The sequence below is a fragment of the Parasteatoda tepidariorum genome, chromosome 11 (assembly GCF_982258835.1).
Source record: "Parasteatoda tepidariorum strain Cologne lab strain chromosome 11, Ptep-v5.0, whole genome shotgun sequence".
In the NCBI taxonomy this organism is placed as follows: Eukaryota; Metazoa; Arthropoda; class Arachnida; order Araneae; family Theridiidae; genus Parasteatoda; species Parasteatoda tepidariorum.
Window position 1 is genome coordinate 32,492,098 of NC_141765.1, and position 20,789 is coordinate 32,512,886.

Here is a 20,789-nt window from a genome sequence, read left to right on the forward strand (position 1 = left end):
TTAATGATTATAAAAACAAAACTGTGATCAAAATGTGATAATCGATCAAATACTCAATTTGTGTTATTTTATGAATAAAAAAATGGAATATATTATAAAGTTATGAATTTTACTTCATAAATATCCTATATAGTAACTAAAATAACAATTTAATAGTAAAATTTGATTATTTACAATGTTAGCATTCATTTTAGTAGAATGGGTAGACTCGCCCCATACGAGATATTTGTCAGCAGTTCTATAAAAATATACAGTAACAGCGTAACTGTTAATATTTTCTAAAATCGATTTCACAGCTTTAAAGTGGGATAAATAGCGATTCCGAAACACCTATTAAAAGCCTTTTTTCTTTAATATTTACAAAAGTTTGACCACTTGAAAATTGACAAACTGAAAAAATGGGTAGACTCGCCCCGGTTTACGGTAGTTTAGAAACAATAAATGTTTATTCAGAATTAAAAAAGGTAGTCCATAATAAATGGTAAGTGGAAACCTTCCATTACCTTTATCTTATATTGAAAAACACAAATTAAGTAGATTGAGCATAAGTATACTATTAGTGATTGAACTAAAGTATAATATCAGTGTAAGCATTCCACAAATTTTTTTTCTTTTAAATGTCTCATAGAGACTTCTTTCATTAAGTGATTCAATTAAGATAAATAATTTTTTATAAAATGCAGGTTCTGTTTAAGAATAATACAGAAAAGATTCAACTATTTGCAGAATTTATAAGTAATTTTTTTTTAAGTTTAGTTAACTTTTACATCTTGCAACATTATATAACAAGTACTACAGATACAGCAAGTACTACAAAATACAAGTACTACAGATATTTTGGTTTAAGATTGTCTGAAACAAAATATTAAAGCACATTACCAATTACTTCATATAGATTTCTGTCAGTATCAGTTTCCATTTCCTTTTTTTAGTAATTAAAGGAAAATATTATTTTAAATTTTAATTTCTTTCAAACAATTTAAAGTATTTAGTTGGAAGATTTTGCATGGATTTTGTAAATTTTTGATTAGTAATAAATTAAATAATAATTAATTGTTAATTTTTTTTCTATTAAAATCATATTATTTGGTAAGGAAAGCTTAAACTTTTTAACTTCTAAAAATTTTGATATTTGAGTACTTTTAATTTTTACAATTAAGTACTAAGATAAGAAAAAAGTGAAAAGAGTAAAAATAACATTAAGAAGACATACTTTCTACCGTTTTTTCTGACTAACTGTTAAGAACATATTTTCCAAATTAGGCTAATCCATGTTTTGATGGCCAAAATTCCAATTCAGTTGAAAAAGAAATCATATTTGTAAGTAAAACTAGGTTTTTATCTTTGATCTCTTAATATAGTTAACCTTTGCACTAGTTAACTAGAATATTTAACATTTCTGAAAATATATTGATTGCAAACTTGTGTAAATACAGTGAACTCTCGCTACTACGATATCCAATACAACAATAACTCCCTCTATTACGATAATGCTTTGTGGTCCCGACAAACTTGCATATGAATTAATGTTATCCTCCTCTCAAAATTGTGATATTTTCTGGAGCAATAAACCCCTGTAAAACTATTTTTTTTTCTTCAAATTTCAATCTTATTTTCTCCATTTTTATTGGCTTTTAATTAATGTAAAAATTCTTTTATTTTGTTATATTTTATTTCAATTGTTCTTAATACTAACCATAATTAGTGCTCTGCAAATAAATTATTTTATATAATATATAAATGCATTTATAGTTAATACATATATAACATTGAAATTAAAAATAAATCTTATTGTGTCCCCAAAGTATGTGCCCTCGATATAACAATATATACCTCTACTACAATATATTTATTTGGTCCCCAAAAAATTGTAGCAAGGTTTTACTGTATTTAATAAGATTAAATATATTTTTTTACTGCTTGTACTTTGGATCTTTTGGCGTGAGTTGTATGTTTTGTTGTCAATATTTGTACTTGTACTTTGCTATTTGTCAATATTTGTACTTGTACTTGTATTTTGCTACTTGTCAGTATTTGTACTTCGCTACTTGTCAATATTTGTACTTTGCTTACTTGTCAATATTTTTACTTGTACTTTGCTACTTGTCAATATTTGTACTTGCTACTTGTCAATATTTGTACTTTGCTTTCTTCGCTAAAAAATGCATTTGATATTTTTCTGGGGTATTTGTTAATTTTGAGTTTTTGCCATGTTTTGTGACCTATGCCTGCTGGATAATTGAAAAGATAAGTACATCTAAGAAGTATATTTATTTTATGTAATGATTGTATTGTATTGCTTTAGGCTGGCTCTGACTGAGGAATATTTCAAATATTTCAAAATTTTTAAATATTTCAAAAATATCCTTGCTGTTTTTCTTTTAATTAAATTAAAGATTTGTTATTGATTTAGGCTAATCTTGTAAGTTGGGGAGAAGTACTTAGTATTGCTGATTCCATATCTAAAGGCTTGATGCACCTGCATGAAGAAATTCCTGGCCACAAAGGAGGAAAGTATAAGCCAGCCATGGCCCATCGGGATTTTAAGAGTAAAAATGTTCTTATTAAAAATGACATGAGTGCCTGTATTGCTGATTTTGGTTTAGCTTTAGTGTTTGAGCAAGGGAAACCAATTGGTGAAGCTCATGGACAGGTAATAAAAATATAAAATTAAAACCAGGCTGTTGACTAATTTTTGTGATACTTTGCATTCTACTCTTAAACAACTTAAATATATATATATATATATATATATATATATATATATATATATATATATATATATATATTTAAAATAATGCCTTTCTTAACAATCTGTTTCCATTTACTAAATTTGAATCTGCTTTTCTTCCATAAATTTTTTTTAATCAGCATTCTGTTATATTTAGTAAATGTAGTAAACTGTTATTTGTTAACAAAATTCAGTAGTGTAGTAACCATAGAGAAGCAAATACTATAGGTATGCAGCTAAACGACTATAAAGGTGTATGAATCAAAATCTCTCTTAAATTGACAACACATTCTTTTAAAATAGTTTTCTCTTTGTAAACTCAAAACTAATTCAAGTAAATACAAAAGCCTCTAATCTGTACACCTTTAGATAAAAATGCATAAACTTATTTATAGATTAAGAGTATCAGAGTAGCTTAGACAGAAAAATTAATGTTATTTCTGAGAAAGATAGACAGAATGATCTTCGATGAGTCACTTCAATTCATCTAGAAGTCAACAAAGACACGAAACTGACTATGTTATTTCACTTACTATGTTATTCACTATGTTATTTCACTTACTATAGCATTGCTTTGAATAGCAAGATCAGTGAGAGGAGAGAACAGGCAAGATATCATAACTATTTCATTGATTTCTAAACACTATATGGGAGGGGCACTCTAGAAACAAATTGTGTTCCATTTTGAATCCTTCACTAAGTTGTGATTGTTAAGAAGGTTTTTACACAAAATTTTGACTCTTAACAAATCTACATGTTTTTTTGAAAATATGTGATTAATATTCCATTTGTTCTTTTTACAACCTAAATAGAAATGTTCATATATGTGCAAAACATGCATTTTCATGTAAATTAACTAGAAAAATACAAGTTAAAATTTCATATAATTCCTTATTAATATTCTTTTGAATAATAATAAATTTCTTAAAAATGAGACTATATTTTATAACGTTTAGTTTTGTTTTTCAAGTTGTCATTGTTTTAGTTTTAAAGTAGATAACTGAATTAATAATTTTAAAAAATAAGCAAATTAGGTAGCTCTGAACGCTGTAGTGTTAGGTTCAATTAGCCTTCAAAACATTAATTCTTGTTTTTTCCAAAACTAATAATGTAGGAAGTATAATTCTTTGTAGTTTTGCCTGAATTCATAGGAATTTTAAAGGATGAAGTGTAATTTTATAGAAAAATCAAATTGCAGTTTTTAATATTTTAAGTATACATTATATATTCTTAAAATAATAATAGAAATAAAATTTTTTACTTAGTTAATTAGAGGTGTAATTAGAAAAAAAAATTACATCTTGGATTGCATTTTGTTTAACCTATTATCTCTGCTATTTGGTTACAACTGTCATACCAGCATGACTTTTTGCAAGTGTGAAGATTATTTACACTAGAAAAAAGACAAATTTAAAATTAAATAAATAAAATAAAAATTTGATTCACCAGTGATTAATTTTGCTTATTTTGATGTCAAAGTTGACATGAAGAATATTCAGTTGAGACACGGACCTCTTTCGCCCAAACCAAAATGGATGTTATAACATGAAGTCACTATATCATAAGTGCACAAAACTATTGTGAATATTTACTCAAAACTCATTAATACTGGACTTATTTTGATAAAAATGTTATTCCTTTCCTTTGAAATTTTTAATTTTGGTACTGAACATATGGCATTATGTAGGAATGAGCTATAATTTCCAGTGAATAATTTAGGCCCAAAAAACTGCAACGTTTAAGCAAAAAATTAAATCAAGAATAATGTGAATATCATTATTTTTTTATTTCCAATGTCAAGGCATATTACATTTATAAAAACAAGCCAATGCAAAACAATGAGCAAGCAATTGCAAATATTGACCGAAGTCATTGAAGCCTCAGGTGTTCTTTAGCTCTCCAATATTTGGTGGTCTCAGAATGGGCAGAGCCACGAAGTGCCCCACATCGACGCAGATTTGCTCTATTCAGAGGTTCTCCCAGATTGCGTAATGAACAAAGAGGGGAGTCGAAAATACCAATTGTATGGAGATGGTCACTCAGACAGTCATGTCCTGTAACAGCCGGAACAATGCTACTGCCTCACGTCTTGGGCGATTGGGTATATTAGCAAGATCACTACTCCAGGTCTTGAATTTAATTCTATCATGTATTTGTGTTTTGAATTTCAACTTCACAGCTTGTTTCGACTTCACAGAGCAGACAGCCCGGTGTAATTTGTTTGCTGTAGAAGCGTACCTTTTTGTGCGAGAAGATCTGCTTGATCGTTAAATAAATGCCGCATTGTCCAGTGATCCATTGTAACTTGATGCGTTTGTTTTCTTGACTAATGCGACGAATTAACTCCCAGCACTGCAGGACTTCAACAATTGTAGGAGCCCCAAGAGAACTAATAACCTGTATGGCTGCCTGCGAGTCTGAGAGTATAACAACCTATATAATGTGAATTTAATACGTATTAATTCCAAAATAAAACACCGATTATAACTCTTCACAAAAAGAATGAATGCAGTTTTCAAACAAGAAAAATATGATTGATAAATTTATTGAATTCTTTTTAATGAAATTTAAAAAAGTTGTAAAGGCATATGGAAACTCTGAATTCCACACAAGGATGCAAAATATACCTCTAATTCTCAATAATGTTAATTAATCGATATTTTACCATCTTTTTAACAATAGATTACACCTAAGACCACCTAGGAAAAAAATAGGTTGTCCTGTCACTCTTTCTTCATTCACTGAGAATGGACAACTAGTTATCTTTTCATTTTATGGTATAGCAAAGCTAATTGCTGACCTCATTAGGTCACTGCTTATCACGCAACAGAAACATTTGAATCTCTTTCCTGGCTTCAAATATAAACAAATATTGAGTAAATAGATTCTGAGAAAATGAAATGGTTAAGATGCTCCGTCTACCACTTGTTATTTATTCAAGATGTTTTATGTCTATTGAGCAATAGCATGAAAAGAAATAGCCGTTTCAAACATTTTCTCGAAACTTCTGCTATCCACTGATTCATTGACACTAGCGAAACACATGTTTAAAAAATGGCAAAAATGTTTAATATCTATTATTGGACTGATTTTTTTGGAATAACAAAAATGTAAATATAATTTTTGTCGCTATATTTGAATGAATGGTCGATTCAGATGTCCTAACGAGTATTAAAGTAACATTGCGTCAATGGAATAAAAAATGGGACTTACTGTTTTGGTCATTAAAATGGGAGACTCACAGTAACAGAGGCCGTATTAAAAACCGTAGACTGTATATTTAGTACTTACAAATTTTCTTTGCATATATATGATGTATGATATTTCATGTAGATCCTGTATCATATTTCTGTGGACAGAATTCAATAAGGGGCACAGGACTATTTTGACCATGAAGTAGGAGAAGAGAACTTTACCTGAGTTGATAAATAGAAAAGATTAGATACCTGCGATATATATTTCATTGCTCCAGGCATTAGAGTAAATTTCTTATCTGCTTAAAAGAGATACATTGCATAAAAATCCAATTTTATTTGAAAATGTTAAATAAAGGGTTGAAATGAAGTTTTTTTTTTTTTTGATTTTTCAGATTTTTTGTAGTTTTCTCAATTGTAACTATAATGTGGGAAAATAATTAGCTTCTTTTAAAACTTTCGTATTGTTCTAGGTTGGCACTCGAAGGTATATGGCTCCTGAAGTTTTAGAAGGTGCTATTAATTTTAATAGAGATGCATTCTTGCGCATTGATATGTATGCTTGTGGATTAGTTCTTTGGGAATTATTGTCTAGATGTTCTGCTCAAGAAGGTAAAAATCTATCATTAAATAAATAATTTAATTATGAGAAGAATGTTTACTATTCAAATTTTCTTCAACTAAAGTATGAGAAAACTACTAGGTTGTGTCATAAATAATTTTAAGATTTTTTGAGTAAATTTTGTTGCTGTTTTTTATTTGATAAAATTGACTAATATCTCATTGTGTTTCAGTTTTATCATTTTTTAAGGAATCAAAATATGTAATTTGGTTTTATAAAAAAGTTCATGCTAAGATTTATGCTAGTTATACTAGCTAAGATTTATGCTAGTTATACTAGCTAAGATTCATGCTAGTTATACTAGCTAAGATTCATGCTAAGAGTTATAGTATTACTTCCATTGAATGCAAAAAAGGTAGATTAAAGTATGTTCATAATCTTCTAATTTGGCTAAAATTATTTTGGAAGAAATCCTGCTGTGGAAAAAAATAAATTTGAATTCTTTAATTTACTTAAATTTTGCTTTATTTAGTCTGATTAAAAAAGTCACTAGCTGAGCAAATTGTGCTAAATTTTTGTTTCATTAAAACTTAAAGTTTCAATATGAAGTGATTGACTGAAATAGCAAATTGATTATTGTTACAATAAGCCGTAAAAAAATACTGTTTTTTTTGTTTCTAGCGACCATGTTGTCACTTTCTTACGTACCGTATTTTCGAGGTGATAGACTGCCCTGGAATAGATATCGCACCTGAAAAATTTAATTAGAAAGGGAAAGTTTTTCATCGGAAAGGTCACACATAATTTTACTACATGAGCTATTTTGGAGTAAATGTATCGGTTACAAATAACAAATTATAAATTAAACTAAATTATTAGATGGTTAAAATAAATAAAATAATTATTAAATATGCAATAAATGAATATTTGTAATCTTATGTTAAATCAGAAATGATACATTTTAGTAATTTTCATAATAATTTTTCAAAATTTTATCATGTACAATTGTGTGCTATTCAAACACTAAACAATTGCAAGCATATCCTTTTATTTTACTAATTTTTAATTTTAAAATTTAAAATATATCAAAAAACTTTTAAAATAGTTTTTAAAAAATTATGATTAAATTTATAAACAAATACTCTCGTTTAATGCAAAATTGAAGCATTGAATAATCATGAACACATTACATCTTTTATAGTTAATTTACATATCCCTCTTATATATACAGGGATGAGATTCTTCCGCGGATTCGCGGATTTCCGCTTTTTTTCAGATTTTTCCATTTTTCCCGCTAATTTCCGCTGAAATTTTTTTTTGCCCAAGTTAAAATGTTTTATGAGGAATTTAATTTTCCGCGGAGGGAAATTGTTGAAGTCCCTTTTCCTCCCTCTGAAGTTTCTCTAAAAATCATTTCCTTGGGATAAAACTGGTTGACCTTTATACAGGGATGAGATTTTTTTTGTCTCTCGAATTTCAGCCTTTTTATCAAAAACTCCGATTCTCTAAAAGTTTCGTTTTTTTAAATAAATATCCCGTTTTTTTTAAATTCAGTCATTGAAGTAAAATAATTATATTTATTTACGATTTTCAAAGATAAACAGAAAATTCAATCTACGCCCTAGCTGTTAACCCTTCCGCATTTTTACTTATTTTAGCTATTTTCTCCGATTTCACGCACAGAAAATAAGATTTTCCGTATTTTTTATCCGTCGGCTGGACAGCTCGTATTTTCGTAATTCAGATCTCGATTTTTATTCACGCGATTTTAATATCAATCATCGATTTTCGTATTTACCTGATTTAAAAGTTGCACATTGCGATTCTTATTTACGCTATTTAAATATCGTATACAGGGGTCTGTTTAGAAGAAATTTGGGTCCGTTAACGGACCCTTCACAAAATATCTTTTCATAAAAACGGACCCTTCACAAAATATTTTAACTTAAAAACGGACCCTTCACAAAAGGATTTTTCTTTTAATCGGACCCTTCACAAATTTGTTTATCTTTATTATTAGTTTGTTAATCGAATAAACCCTTTCCAGGGTAGAAAACAAGAAAGATGGATGTAAACGAATTAAGTTTTGTCTTCGGCAGACGATTCTTCCATTATTCGTCCGAAATTAATATTCTGCGTTCAGCAGTACAGGCTAAATACCAAATAATTGTATGTTGCATCTCTAATTTAGAAGAAGCAATTGCTGTTTATTTTTTAAAATTTAATTTTTTTAATTATAATTTTACAGTGTTGAGCATAATCTTGTATGTCTTTACAATTTAAAAACTCCTTGAAAAAGTTTTTTTTTGCAATAACGGACCCTATTTGCACAAATGCATAAAAGCGGACCCTGGTTGAAAGAATGAGAGTAATTTTTTCACAATTTCACGAAAAACGGACCTTTCACAAAATGTCTGGACAGACCCCTGGTATATTATGATTCTTATTTACGACATTTAAAAATCCAATATCGTGTTTTGTATTTATGCATTTTTAAAATCTCGATTTTATTATCAAATCTCGATTTTCGTATTTACCTGATTTAAGAGTTGAACGTTGCGATTCTTATTCAGGCGATTTAAATATTGTACAGTGCGATTCTTACTTACGAGATTTAAAAAATCAATATCGCGATTTGTATTTACGAGCTTTTAAAGCCCTATGTAGCAATTCGTATTCACGTGAGCTTAAAATCCTATATCATGATTCGTTTTTGTGGTTGCAATATCTCGCGATTTAAAAATTATGCATCGTGATCAAAAAATTAAAAAATCATGATTTGTATTTTCGCATTTTTTAAATTCGATGTAGAGTTTCATATTTACGTGATTTAAAAGTCTCATATCGGGATTTATATTCACATGATTTACAAGTTTAAAAATCGCACTTTTTTGTCAAATTTTTGTTTATATATATATATATATATATTTTTTTTTTCTTTCTTTCTTTTTTTTTTGTTTTTTGGATTTCCTCTTTTTTACTTTCTGACTACTCTCATCCCTGTATATAAATCCAATGATTATACAGCTAAAAATTGTTAAAATAAACTTTAGATGTAGATTAAATCAATAAAAGCTATATTTCTTTAGATCAGCAACGAAAATAAAAAACAGGGAAAACTGAGTTCCTAAAATTTAAAACCATGAGTTCATTCATTCTCCTTTTATCTACTTGCTAAATATGTTGCATCATTTTACCTGAACCTCCTTAAATTTCAAAATTGTATATTTTTGGAATAATAAACTTTACTTTCAAAATAGATTGTTTAAGTATTTCATTTCACTCGTCCCTTTTAGAGAATAGAATGATTTGCATATTTCACTTTTCTTTTCTTCACACCTATAACAGAAGAAAGATGGACGGGTAATCATACTTCTGTGAATCCTCCTAAACAGACTGTTATTGCCGGGCTGGTAGTAGGAGGGACTTTCATCAACAGCTTCTTTGGTTGAGTTGGAGAGCATCTGTCATGCTTATTGTTTCATTCTTGTCATCTGTTTTTCACCTGCATTGTTAATTCTTTAGATTATTATTGATTCTAAATTATAAAAATTGATTGCCGTAAAAGATGAAAAGGGGAAGGGTGATTATGAAATTTTAGAGACTCAATTCAATGAAATAGAATTTTCAAGCTCAAGTAGTTAAAAAATCATCAGGTAGGCCTTCTCATTAGATCCGCCACACATAAGAAAATTCAAGGCTTTAACTATAAACATCTTTTGAGTGGCTAATAACTTAATTATATGTTATTTATTTATTTATTTTTTAATTTGTAAGTTTACAAGCACTGTAATGAATTTAATCCTATTACAGACCAATATTATTTATTGTTTAAGTTTGTTTTGATATCAGAGAACATAATTGATTTATTTGGTTTATACTAGTTATCTGTATTTGTTTTAAGAGACAAAATTTTAAGTGCAATTGATTCATAATATAAAATAGTAACTTCGTTAAGTCATGAAAAATTTTTGTATCATGAAAATGTAGCAGATACTCTGAATTTACAATCCAATAAATTTTTAGCAAGTCAATTTTTTATCTATAAGTATTATTAACACTATTTTTTTTAAGAATGTTAATAAGTTTTTATAGGTTTTAACAATTTCAGTCAAATGATTTTAATTATTAAAAATCATCAAACTAATCTGTCATGTTTTTAAAACAATCTTAATTATTGAAAACAAAGCATGAATCTAGACAATAGGTATTGGGTGCCTTTTTATGCCTTATACTGTCAGAATACATTTGTGAAAAGAGTAATTTTTTGATTTGTATAAAACTAGGTAAAAATTGCTAAGTATATGATATCTTTTTGTATTGCAAATTAATATAACCTTGTATGATTTAAACAATCTTAAGCTAAATTTCTTGCTTAAGGAAGTATATGAAAAGATTTCATATACATTGTTTTTTTTCCTTTTCTGAAAAGAATTCTGTGGGCGAAATGAATTTATGTAATTTCTAATTAATAAATTCACACTAATTAAATATATAATATAATTATATAAATTCACACTGAAATATGTATACATTATTTTTGCTGAAACAATCTAAGTAAAGAGGGAATAGTTTTGGGTCTTTAATGTTTGATATTCCTTCAGTAATTGGAAAAAAAGTGGTTCAAATAATATTAATAAAGCAAACTGATTTTAGGATATTTAATTTTTTGATACTTTAAAAAAATAATTTTTTACACCATGCATTTTTAGGTCCTGTAGATCAATACATGTTACCTTTTGAGGATACTGTTGGTCAACATCCTACTTTGGAAGACATGCAAGAAGCTGTGTGTCAAAAGAAGTTAAGACCAAAATTTAAAGATTACTGGAGAAAACATCCCGTTAGCATATTTCATTGTATTTACAGCTCTTGGCTATTTTTAATCTTGCACAAAATATCTTAATATAATTTGTTTAAACTTACTGCATGATAAGTTTAGTTTTTATTTATAATTTTTACAACTATTACCACTTATTAGGCTTTTCGTCATGTCTATGGTGTACAGTTAGTCATAAAAATGCATACTTAAAAAACTTACTACAGTAGAAAATCTTTATAATGCTAACCTTAAAAGTAAGACTTTTTGTTGTGTGAAATTTTGTGTTTTATAGATCATTAAACTTAGCGACTAAACATGGCAATATCTATCCGGAACAGACAAATATTTATGTTTTCAAATTATTTTAAAATGAAAATAGTAAAAAACTCAAAAATATGGACTTAAGGTATTTATTATTTACTGAAAAAAATTTAACTATCCGGAGCATTACAAATGAAGTCCAGCAGATTTATCAATTTTGGTTTGCTTTAGAAATTGTAAAGTTAATGCTGTTTATAGAACTGCGTTATATAGATCTATTATACTTTGAACAGCTGTATTTAAGCAAAATCAAAATAAACTGTGTAGTGGCAAAATGGGACTTTTAAATATTATTTTTAGCTAAATATTTCAAATTGTTGTTGTTTTTATGTGAAATCTTTTCAACAAAACTGAAAAAAATGATAAAAGTGTTTTGGAAATTATCTATACAAAATATAATACATAATAACTTTACAAACATATTATTTTGGTGTTAAAATGGAGTCAAGCAAATTACTAGTGCAAAGGTTTTCATTTTGTAAATATTTCATTGCAGTTTCCATTAACTAAATGATTTAATTATTATTAAAATAAAACATTTTTACTTGTTTGTTAAGATTTAAGAAATAGTTCATGCTAATTCTTATTTCCAAATTTGAAAATTCTGTAAAAAGTCAGCAAAAATGTAGAGTATTTTAAAGATTTTGTAGCAAATCTTAAACAAGGAAGGGAAACAATGAAAAATGTAATAATGACAACCGAAGCTGATGTCCCCAAGGGAGTACCAGCCCGAAAGTCATAAAAATAGTACAAAACCTTTTCTTTCTGGAAAGCAAGGCAAAGGTCTAAAATTTGCTCTCTCTGTACCCCAAAGCTTTGCAAGAAGTCCAGGAAGAGAGAATACAAAATCAAAATACAAAAGTGAAATTAATGCAAAATACATAAACTATTTACAGAAGGAAAAATAAATTAAAAAAAAAACATGCTTAAAAACACATTTCATTGCCAAAACCCAAAGCACACCACACTCAGAAAATAACAAACCAAACTGAAAATCACAAATGAACATCCTGTCCCTACTTAATGCACAGAAAGGAAAAGAAAAGTAAGAAAGTTGTTGCCATTCATTAGTAGAAAAGCTCAACTGGGGCAACTCAGTTAAGTCTCGATCTAGCTCTTATTAAAGAAAGAAAATAAAAACTAATCATTTTGTTAATTTTACCCTCAAGATTATTTAAAAAAATTGCTAGTAGCCTCTTGAAAGTATTGAATATTATTGGAAATTTTATTAATTCTAGACAGTTGTGAAATAACTAAATTTTTGGAAATACTACTGCATAAATTGGTGGAAAAAATAACCCTAAAATGAAAAGCCCTCCTTTTATCATAAATACAAATTTTAATTTGATTATTAGCAATATTAATTTTAAAATTAAAAATATTCAACATTTAAGCAATTATCATTAATTCTCTTCAAAACTAAATCTTCTAATAATCTAAATATTAAAAATAAAATCATTATAAAATTAAATCATCAATATATCTAAAAACATTAAAATCATTAAACTCGAGAAAATTTGCTTCAAAAAATTATTAGCAAAAGCTGCAGAAAAAGAATTACCTTGTGGTATCCCTATTTTTTGTTTTAAAATCAATGCCATTAAAAAGAACATTTTCAAAAAGATTAAATTTACTAATTTCAATCCAATAAGTTTTATCAATATTTTCTTTAATTAAATATTTATCATAAATGCAACTACATATATACATATATATCAAGTATTAGAGCATGATGTATACTGTTATAAAGATTTTCAAAATCAAATATATTAATATTAAAAACCTCATTTATTTCAATAAAGTTCAAAACATCAATATTACTATTAATATCAATATTTTTCTCTCTTTTAATTTTAAACAAAATAATTTTAAGAATATTAAAGAATTTTTTCCTATTAATAGAATTATAACTATTTGTACCACAAGCTATAAATCTGAATTTAACTGGATTTTTATGAAATTTAACTATTAGAAATAAATAAGGGTGAATTTTTTACTAAAAGCAATAATCCTTTTGTCAATAACTTTGTCATCCTTTAATTTAAGATAAGCATTATTGTATTCCCTAATAATCAATTTTTAAAAAAATATTGCTCATAATACCAAAGTTGTTAGAAGCTTTATCAACAGCTGTAATAATTAGCATATTTTTAATTTTTTTAATTTTCTCGAACATATAATCAATGATTGTACCACTGGGACAAAAGCACAATTTAGATTAGTTTAATTTGTTTTTCACACTTTCAACAATCCTGGTTTTCCATCCTGTAAAGCCTTCAATAGGTCAATGATATTTTCTTGAAACTTAAGCAGTAAAACAATCTAGATCCCTTTTAACTGATAAAATAAAATTATAATTTTTCTTTTTTAACTTGTCCTAAATTTAGATCCTCTATTTAAAATTTTAATCATCTTGATCTTCAATAATATCTAAATATCCGGTAATAACTCGACCAGAATCTTTATCAATAAACAGAGAAAATTCATTGGTATTACAATAATAATTGGACAGTGTACTGTTTGTCTAAAATAAGTACTCCTCCAGACATTCGTCTGAACCTGCGGCGGTGACTATGGTAACGAGGCATGACTATTTCAAGTAGGGGTGCGGGGTCACTGTTTAGGCGTGGTTTCGGCTCGGGTCGATGAGAGAAAGGGGATCTCTTTCTTTGGTCTATTGTGTTAGCCCTAGAGTGAAGAGAAATAAGCATTTGCGCCTAAAACATCGTTTAGAGTGTTCAATTCCTTTTTTTTTTTTTTTTATATATTTCTGCTTTTTCACAATCTTCAGTTTTAGAAACATTTTTCAAAGAATTTATTTTTGTAGTAAATTTTTTTCCCTTTTTCATTGTTTAATTTTTTTGAATTTTGAAAAATGCCTTTTAAATTTAAAAAAAGGTGAAGTTTTAAAACCAGCATTATAACTAATGCATTATAAATAGGAAGCATTAATAACTAACATTTTCAAAATTTCAGAAAAATCTTTCATTAATTATTAAATAAATAACTTGCATAAGTTGCGCTTTTTTATGTTTCAGCTCTCTTCTGATTTTCATTGATACTATTTGTCCAAATACAATGACCAGTTGAAATTGTTATTTCTATGAATAATGATTGATAAATAAGAGAATTAATCAGTATGGAAATTGTATAAAATTGTTTAGAGCAGTTCAATGTTTTATTAATAAATAACTCATCTATAAATTTATTATACATTGTAAATTGGTTATTAAGAAAAAATAAAAATAAATTTGCTAATAAAAAATTGTTAGAATTATTTTTTTAATAAATGGTGAGAGAAGCTATACATGTTGTATTAAAATAAGAATAAGAAAATGTAATTAAAAAAAAAACTTACATGACTTCAGATGGTTCAATGGGTGTTGAGATAAAAATTATCGCTGATAGTTTTAAATTTCATCTTACTTGCATTAACTTGCTTTCTGTTAAGAAAAAAAAAGAGTAAAAAATGAATAATAAAAAGAAAGATATTTAATATTTCTGTGGCATAGATAACATGAACTATTTCTATTTTCAGTAAAAGTGTTATCTTCTTTTAAAATTAGAGTTAATAAGTTTAAGCACTTCACTTTTACCAGAAAATTCAACTAATGAAAGAAATTAACTGCTTTAAAAAATGTGCAAGTTTAGAAACTAAACCATCAAAAAAATCAATGAATATTCATAATTAATAGCGCAAAATTGAAAGTAACATAAAAAAGCCCTGCACTACCCTCAATTTCAGAATTTGTTAAATTTTTTTCTTCTTTTTTTTTTCTTTGTATTTAAAAAATAGCAACCAATTGGGTAAAGCGAATCGTTTTAAGCAAAAAAGAAATATCTATAGGAATCTTAAAAAAGTTCTTGAATCAGATTAAATAAGTCTCCTACTATTGGCTGAGTCAGCCAATCGTATACTTCCAATACAAGCTATCATCGAAGCTACCCTCTCTAAACTGCACCATTCTTGTTTCCATAGCACCAGACAGCCTCAGACTTTGTGGCGGGAGGAGTACTTAGCTTAGACAGACAATAATATTATTTAAATATGTATATACATATATATATATGTGCGTGTGTGTGAATATGCTCATGCATATATATATATATCTATATACTATTCTAGAATCATGGAAGAGATGCTTGCAATTTTTGAAATTTTTTTTAGATTTCTCCAAAATTACTTAGAAGATTATTTTGGCATTTTAGAAGTGTTTAGGTCATGTCAATAAAGTTTCAAACGACCAGTATTAAATGATTAACAAAAACAACTATTTTTGAACACTCTGTCAGAAAGTATAACAATAAGCTTGCAACTTGTATTGATTATTTTGGTTGCTATTTACAATGATTACATTAAATTTTTGAAATCTAGCTTAATTATTTATGGAGAAATATATATTTTTTTATATAAAACTAATCTTTTTGTCCTATGTCTTTTTTACTATAACTTTTAAGAATTTTCCATAAAAATAAACAAAATTTTCAGAGCATTTTTTCATTATTTATGAAATTATTATTTTTAAATTTGAAGATCAAAATTGTTAAAAATTTGACAAGATATGAGTGTTTTAATTAGTTCTTTCATAGTGCGTCTGCACAGAGAAAAATTAAAAAAAAAAATCGTAATTTTGTTGTGAATAGTATATGGTAACTAATGTAAAAAGTCTAATAGGAATATCTTAAAAATTTAAAAAGTTTCTATCAATTTTCTAAGTAGTTTTTGTACTTTTTAAAAGAGAGCTCTAAATAATAATTGGTTTACAACAAATTTTATGTTGCTTTATAAGGCAAAATTTAATAACAAATAATGCGTTACATTAATCATTCGTACACACAAAAGTCACACGCAATGACAGGATCATTTTTAATAAATCTTGTTTTATAGTAGAATATAAAATTTGCGGAATTAAAATATTCAATAATATAAATTAAAATATTCAAATCAGACTTTTTTCTATAGTTACTAAACTCTATGAAACTGTTAGTTTTGATATTGTATAAATATCTTTTTATTTTTAAATTTTTATAGATTTTAGACATTTTAATGGAATTATTTAATTATAACATACCTAACATTTATATTAGAATAGTTTATTTATAGTTTTTACAGTTTTGCATTGCTGTTACATCCAATAGACATAAAAATTGATTGCATTAAAAATATTTTTAGTGTAATTTAAATATTATGCAGCTGTAATAAATGTTGTATAACTGTGATTTTTATAAAAAGTAGGAAAAAAATGTTATGTGCATTTTATTTTTGTTCCTTTACTGAATTGTATTTTTTTTTTCTACTTTTGCATTTAAACAGGGAATTAGCTCATTATGTGACACAATTGAAGAGTGTTTTGACCAAGATGCAGAAGCTAGGCTTTCTGCTAGCTGTGTCCAAGAGAGAATAAGCTTCTTGTACAAAACTCAGCCTCCTTATCCAAGAACACAAATGAGCATGGTAAAAGGTAAGTTATATTTCTAAAAATGAATTTTTTTATTTATGTGTAAGAGAAGAACTACCTTTTCTGATTTTTTTAAAAAAAATTTTAATCTTAACATTCTTCTTTTCCAAATTTAGTGAGTGTCATTACTGTCTCATTGAAACTGATGTTGCTAATGTCCTATTTTGTATTTGAGTAGGCAACAAATCACACTTTGCTAACAACTTTTTTGCATTAGATATGTAAGACTAGTTAATGGAATCTACCACTTGGAATCATTCATAAATTGAACCCATTGAATTCATAATTTTCATTTTACCCATTGCATGTAAACGATATCTAACACAGCAGATTTAGTCTCTAAATGTCTTGTGGAATTGTGGAGATATGATTGGTAAAATAAATAATTTGTTTAGATTTTAAAGAATAAAAATACTGTCTCTGGATCATTCCACGTCAAATCATACAGGATTTTTCAAAAATGGCACCCACCATATCAGATTTTGATGAAAACTTGTACACTTATAGAATTTTTTATGCTGATTTCAAAAATATCAGTAATACTAGAATTGGTAAAAGGGTTTAAAAATTATAAGCATTTATATTTTTGCGAAAATGGCATGTTTGCCACCATTTTGATTCACACATCAAAGACTATTAATGACTGTAACTCATCTTATATTTGTCCTGAAACAAAATTTTTTAAAAATTTTGTTAGTATAAAGTTATCTGTCATTTAAACACATTTTTTTTTTACAAATACCTATCTTACTTGTTTAGTAAATAGGTCATCTGTCATTTAAACACATTTTTTTACAAATACCTATCTTACTTGTTTAGTAAATTGGTCTATTTTGCGGTTTTTTGATCAACAGAGTTGAGGTGGCTCAAATGCATTTATTTGAGAAATATTTTTCGTATGATCATTTTAAGTACTGACAGTTTGATGATTATTGCTTTTAAAGTACAATAAAATGATTTAGAAAAACGTGAATCGTAGAAAAATTTGTAAAATTAAGTGACCATTTATAAAATAATTTTTTTCTTCTTTCTTTGAGCCCTCCTCCTTTAAAAAGGGAAAGAAAAAAAGAAGGTAAAACGATTGAAAATTAATGGAATTTCATCTTTTTTATAAATAAATTTATTCAGAATCTATTAAAATATAGATAATTTTTTTTCTGAAAGATTAGAGGGCTATACCAAATAATGAAGAGCAGCCATTAAATTTTTTTTAATTATGTTCACTTTGATCTTTAGGGAAGGAGAAAATCACAATCTGTAATGTTGAATAATATCAGAGAGAAAGTCATTGTATTTTTTTTTTAAATTCAAACATTTTGTTTGATTCTAAAATGTAATTGAAGACCAAATTATAAATATTTATAGTTAATTTTATACTTGATACTTAATGATTGTTCACTATATAATAATGACATTACAATAATTGTTGTGCTAATGAGTTTCTCTCAAAGAAGTTCATTTGAAACTAATAAAGTTCAATATAGTTTTTTCTATTTATTTTTATTGTGTTGAAATGAAATGATTTTATAACACCAACTGTCTGATAACTGTCAAAAAGTGATACTTGCTTAGTTCCTTTTACAAAAATTCTTTGTACAGTTGACATTAATAACACAACAGAAAGAACATACAAGCTCAATGATGAGTCAAACATTTCAGTGTGTAAACAATGAAAAAAATATTCTTCTACAACAGGAAAATAGATTTAAGGAATTAAAAGCGCCTGATTTTTATTTAAAGTTAAGAGTTAATATTGTTTTTTTTTTTAAAGTTTTTCAACAGAAATTTTGAATTCTTTTATCTTTAATGCATTTACTTCAAACTAAAAAGTTAGCTCATTCAATGTTTATTTTTAAAAATTATAATCAATATGTTGTTGCTATTTAGAATGAAATATGCTATTACCAAATGTTTCATTTAAAAAAAGTGTGCGAACTGCCATAAATTTTTTTTTATCAGATGTTAGTGTGCACTTACAAATATTATTGGTTAAAATATTTTTGAAATTGAAGGGGGCGAGTTTGCAGAAATCAGCTGCTGAAGTTACTCAACTCTGTTGATCAAAAAACTGCAAAATTTTATTGTTAAACAAGTCAAATATTTATTTGTAAAAATGTGTGTTTATGTGACAGACTACTTTCTTCTGAACAAAATAAAAAAAATTATTATTCTAGGACAAACATGAGTTACAGTCATGAATGGCCTCTGATGTATAAATGAAAATGGCGGCAAAGATGCAATTTCGGCAAGAAATAAATGATTATAACTTTTAAAATCTTTTACCGATTCCAATATTATTGATATTTCTAAAATCAGCATCAATAATTTTACAAGTGTACAATTTTTCATCAAAAACTAAGATCATGGTGGTACCATGGCTGGGTGAACTGACATGGGATGACCCCACTGGCCAAAGACTTTTGCACACCAACTTGATTATGATAGTGTCTTAGGTTATTTTATTTTGTAGTGTATAATTTATTTTGAGTGTTTACATCAGTGTTATGAAGTTGTTTTCCTTGATTTAAATATTGTGTTAAATTCAGTAATTATTATAAAGTAAAGATTTAGTAGATGCTACAATTATGCAGAATCAGTATAGCAGGGAAAAATTGGATTTATTTTCTGGCTGGGTATTATGACTTATGTGAAAAACAATGTATAAATTACATAATTTTTTTGTCCAATAAAAATGTGGAAGATATAAGTAAAAGAAATTATTACCTAAATACATTAATTATATTTATTTTTACATTTTTCCAAATGTTTTAAAAATTTTTAAGGGAATTAGAGACAACTACCATAATCAACCCTGCGATTAGGAAATGCTAACCTGATTTGGTGGAAGTTAAACTTCATAAATCTACCTGTAAAATACTTTCTGGAGTAAATGTAACCTAAAGTTATCAAGAGATGAATTTATTTTAGGAATAGCATCAGAATTAATGCTGAATACATTCAACTTGCTTTGAGGGCATTCTCAATATTTATCGAATTGGACATAAAAGTAGAGTATCATCTGAGCCTGCATCTCATGAAACCTGCAGAATACATTTTGATTTATATCCAATTATTATGTGTTTATTGATAAAATTTTTCATTACAATAGCTCGAATTTTGGCATGTAATCAATTTTGCAATTTTGAAATACCTAGACAGATTGTAGTCATTTAAATTATAATTAAAATCAGTTTTGCTTAATTTTTAAAAATTATCAGCTTTAATAAAATGTAATTTTTTATGTAGTTCTGTAATTCATTGGATTTTCTAGCTAACTCTAAAATATAATTTATACATTGTTATAGAACATAAAAAAATTTCTTTTATCTATGAAAGTAATTGGTATTTAATTTTTTAAGATTATATTGAAATCTTATGAATTTTTAGATATTTTTTTCAGAGTTGTGCAGTTAAATTTAAAAATTGATATTCACAACTTTTAATAATAAAAAAGGTAAAGAAATTTAGAAAAAATACTGAAAAGTATTGTAGAGCAATGCGTTTATACATTTTACTAATAGTATTGCTCCAAATATTTGGTTGTTGCTAAATATTCAGCACTGGCTGAATTTTTTTTTCTTCCTATTAATAAATAGTCCTAATAGTTCTTTTTAAATCAGTTCATTTATATATATATAATATATATATATGTGATTCTTTTTAAACATGACAATTCGGACCGAAAAATTTCTTCAAATTT

The 20,789-nt window shown here is 26.7% G+C and overlaps 1 protein-coding gene across 3 annotated transcripts in view; it reads left to right on the plus strand.

The window, feature by feature from the left end:
- LOC107436981 (activin A receptor type 2 punt) overlaps positions 1 to 20,789 on the plus strand; it is a 58,835-nt gene that overhangs the window by 31,370 nt on the left and 6,676 nt on the right. For all 3 annotated transcript variants that reach the window (XM_016048830.4, XM_043042141.3, XM_071187535.2), the window contains 4 exons: positions 2,414 to 2,653; positions 6,399 to 6,537; positions 11,200 to 11,330; positions 16,945 to 17,092. In XM_016048830.4, the coding sequence (XP_015904316.1) occupies positions 2,414 to 2,653; positions 6,399 to 6,537; positions 11,200 to 11,330; positions 16,945 to 17,092 (658 nt within the window). The remainder of the gene's footprint in view (positions 1 to 2,413; positions 2,654 to 6,398; positions 6,538 to 11,199; positions 11,331 to 16,944; positions 17,093 to 20,789) is intronic.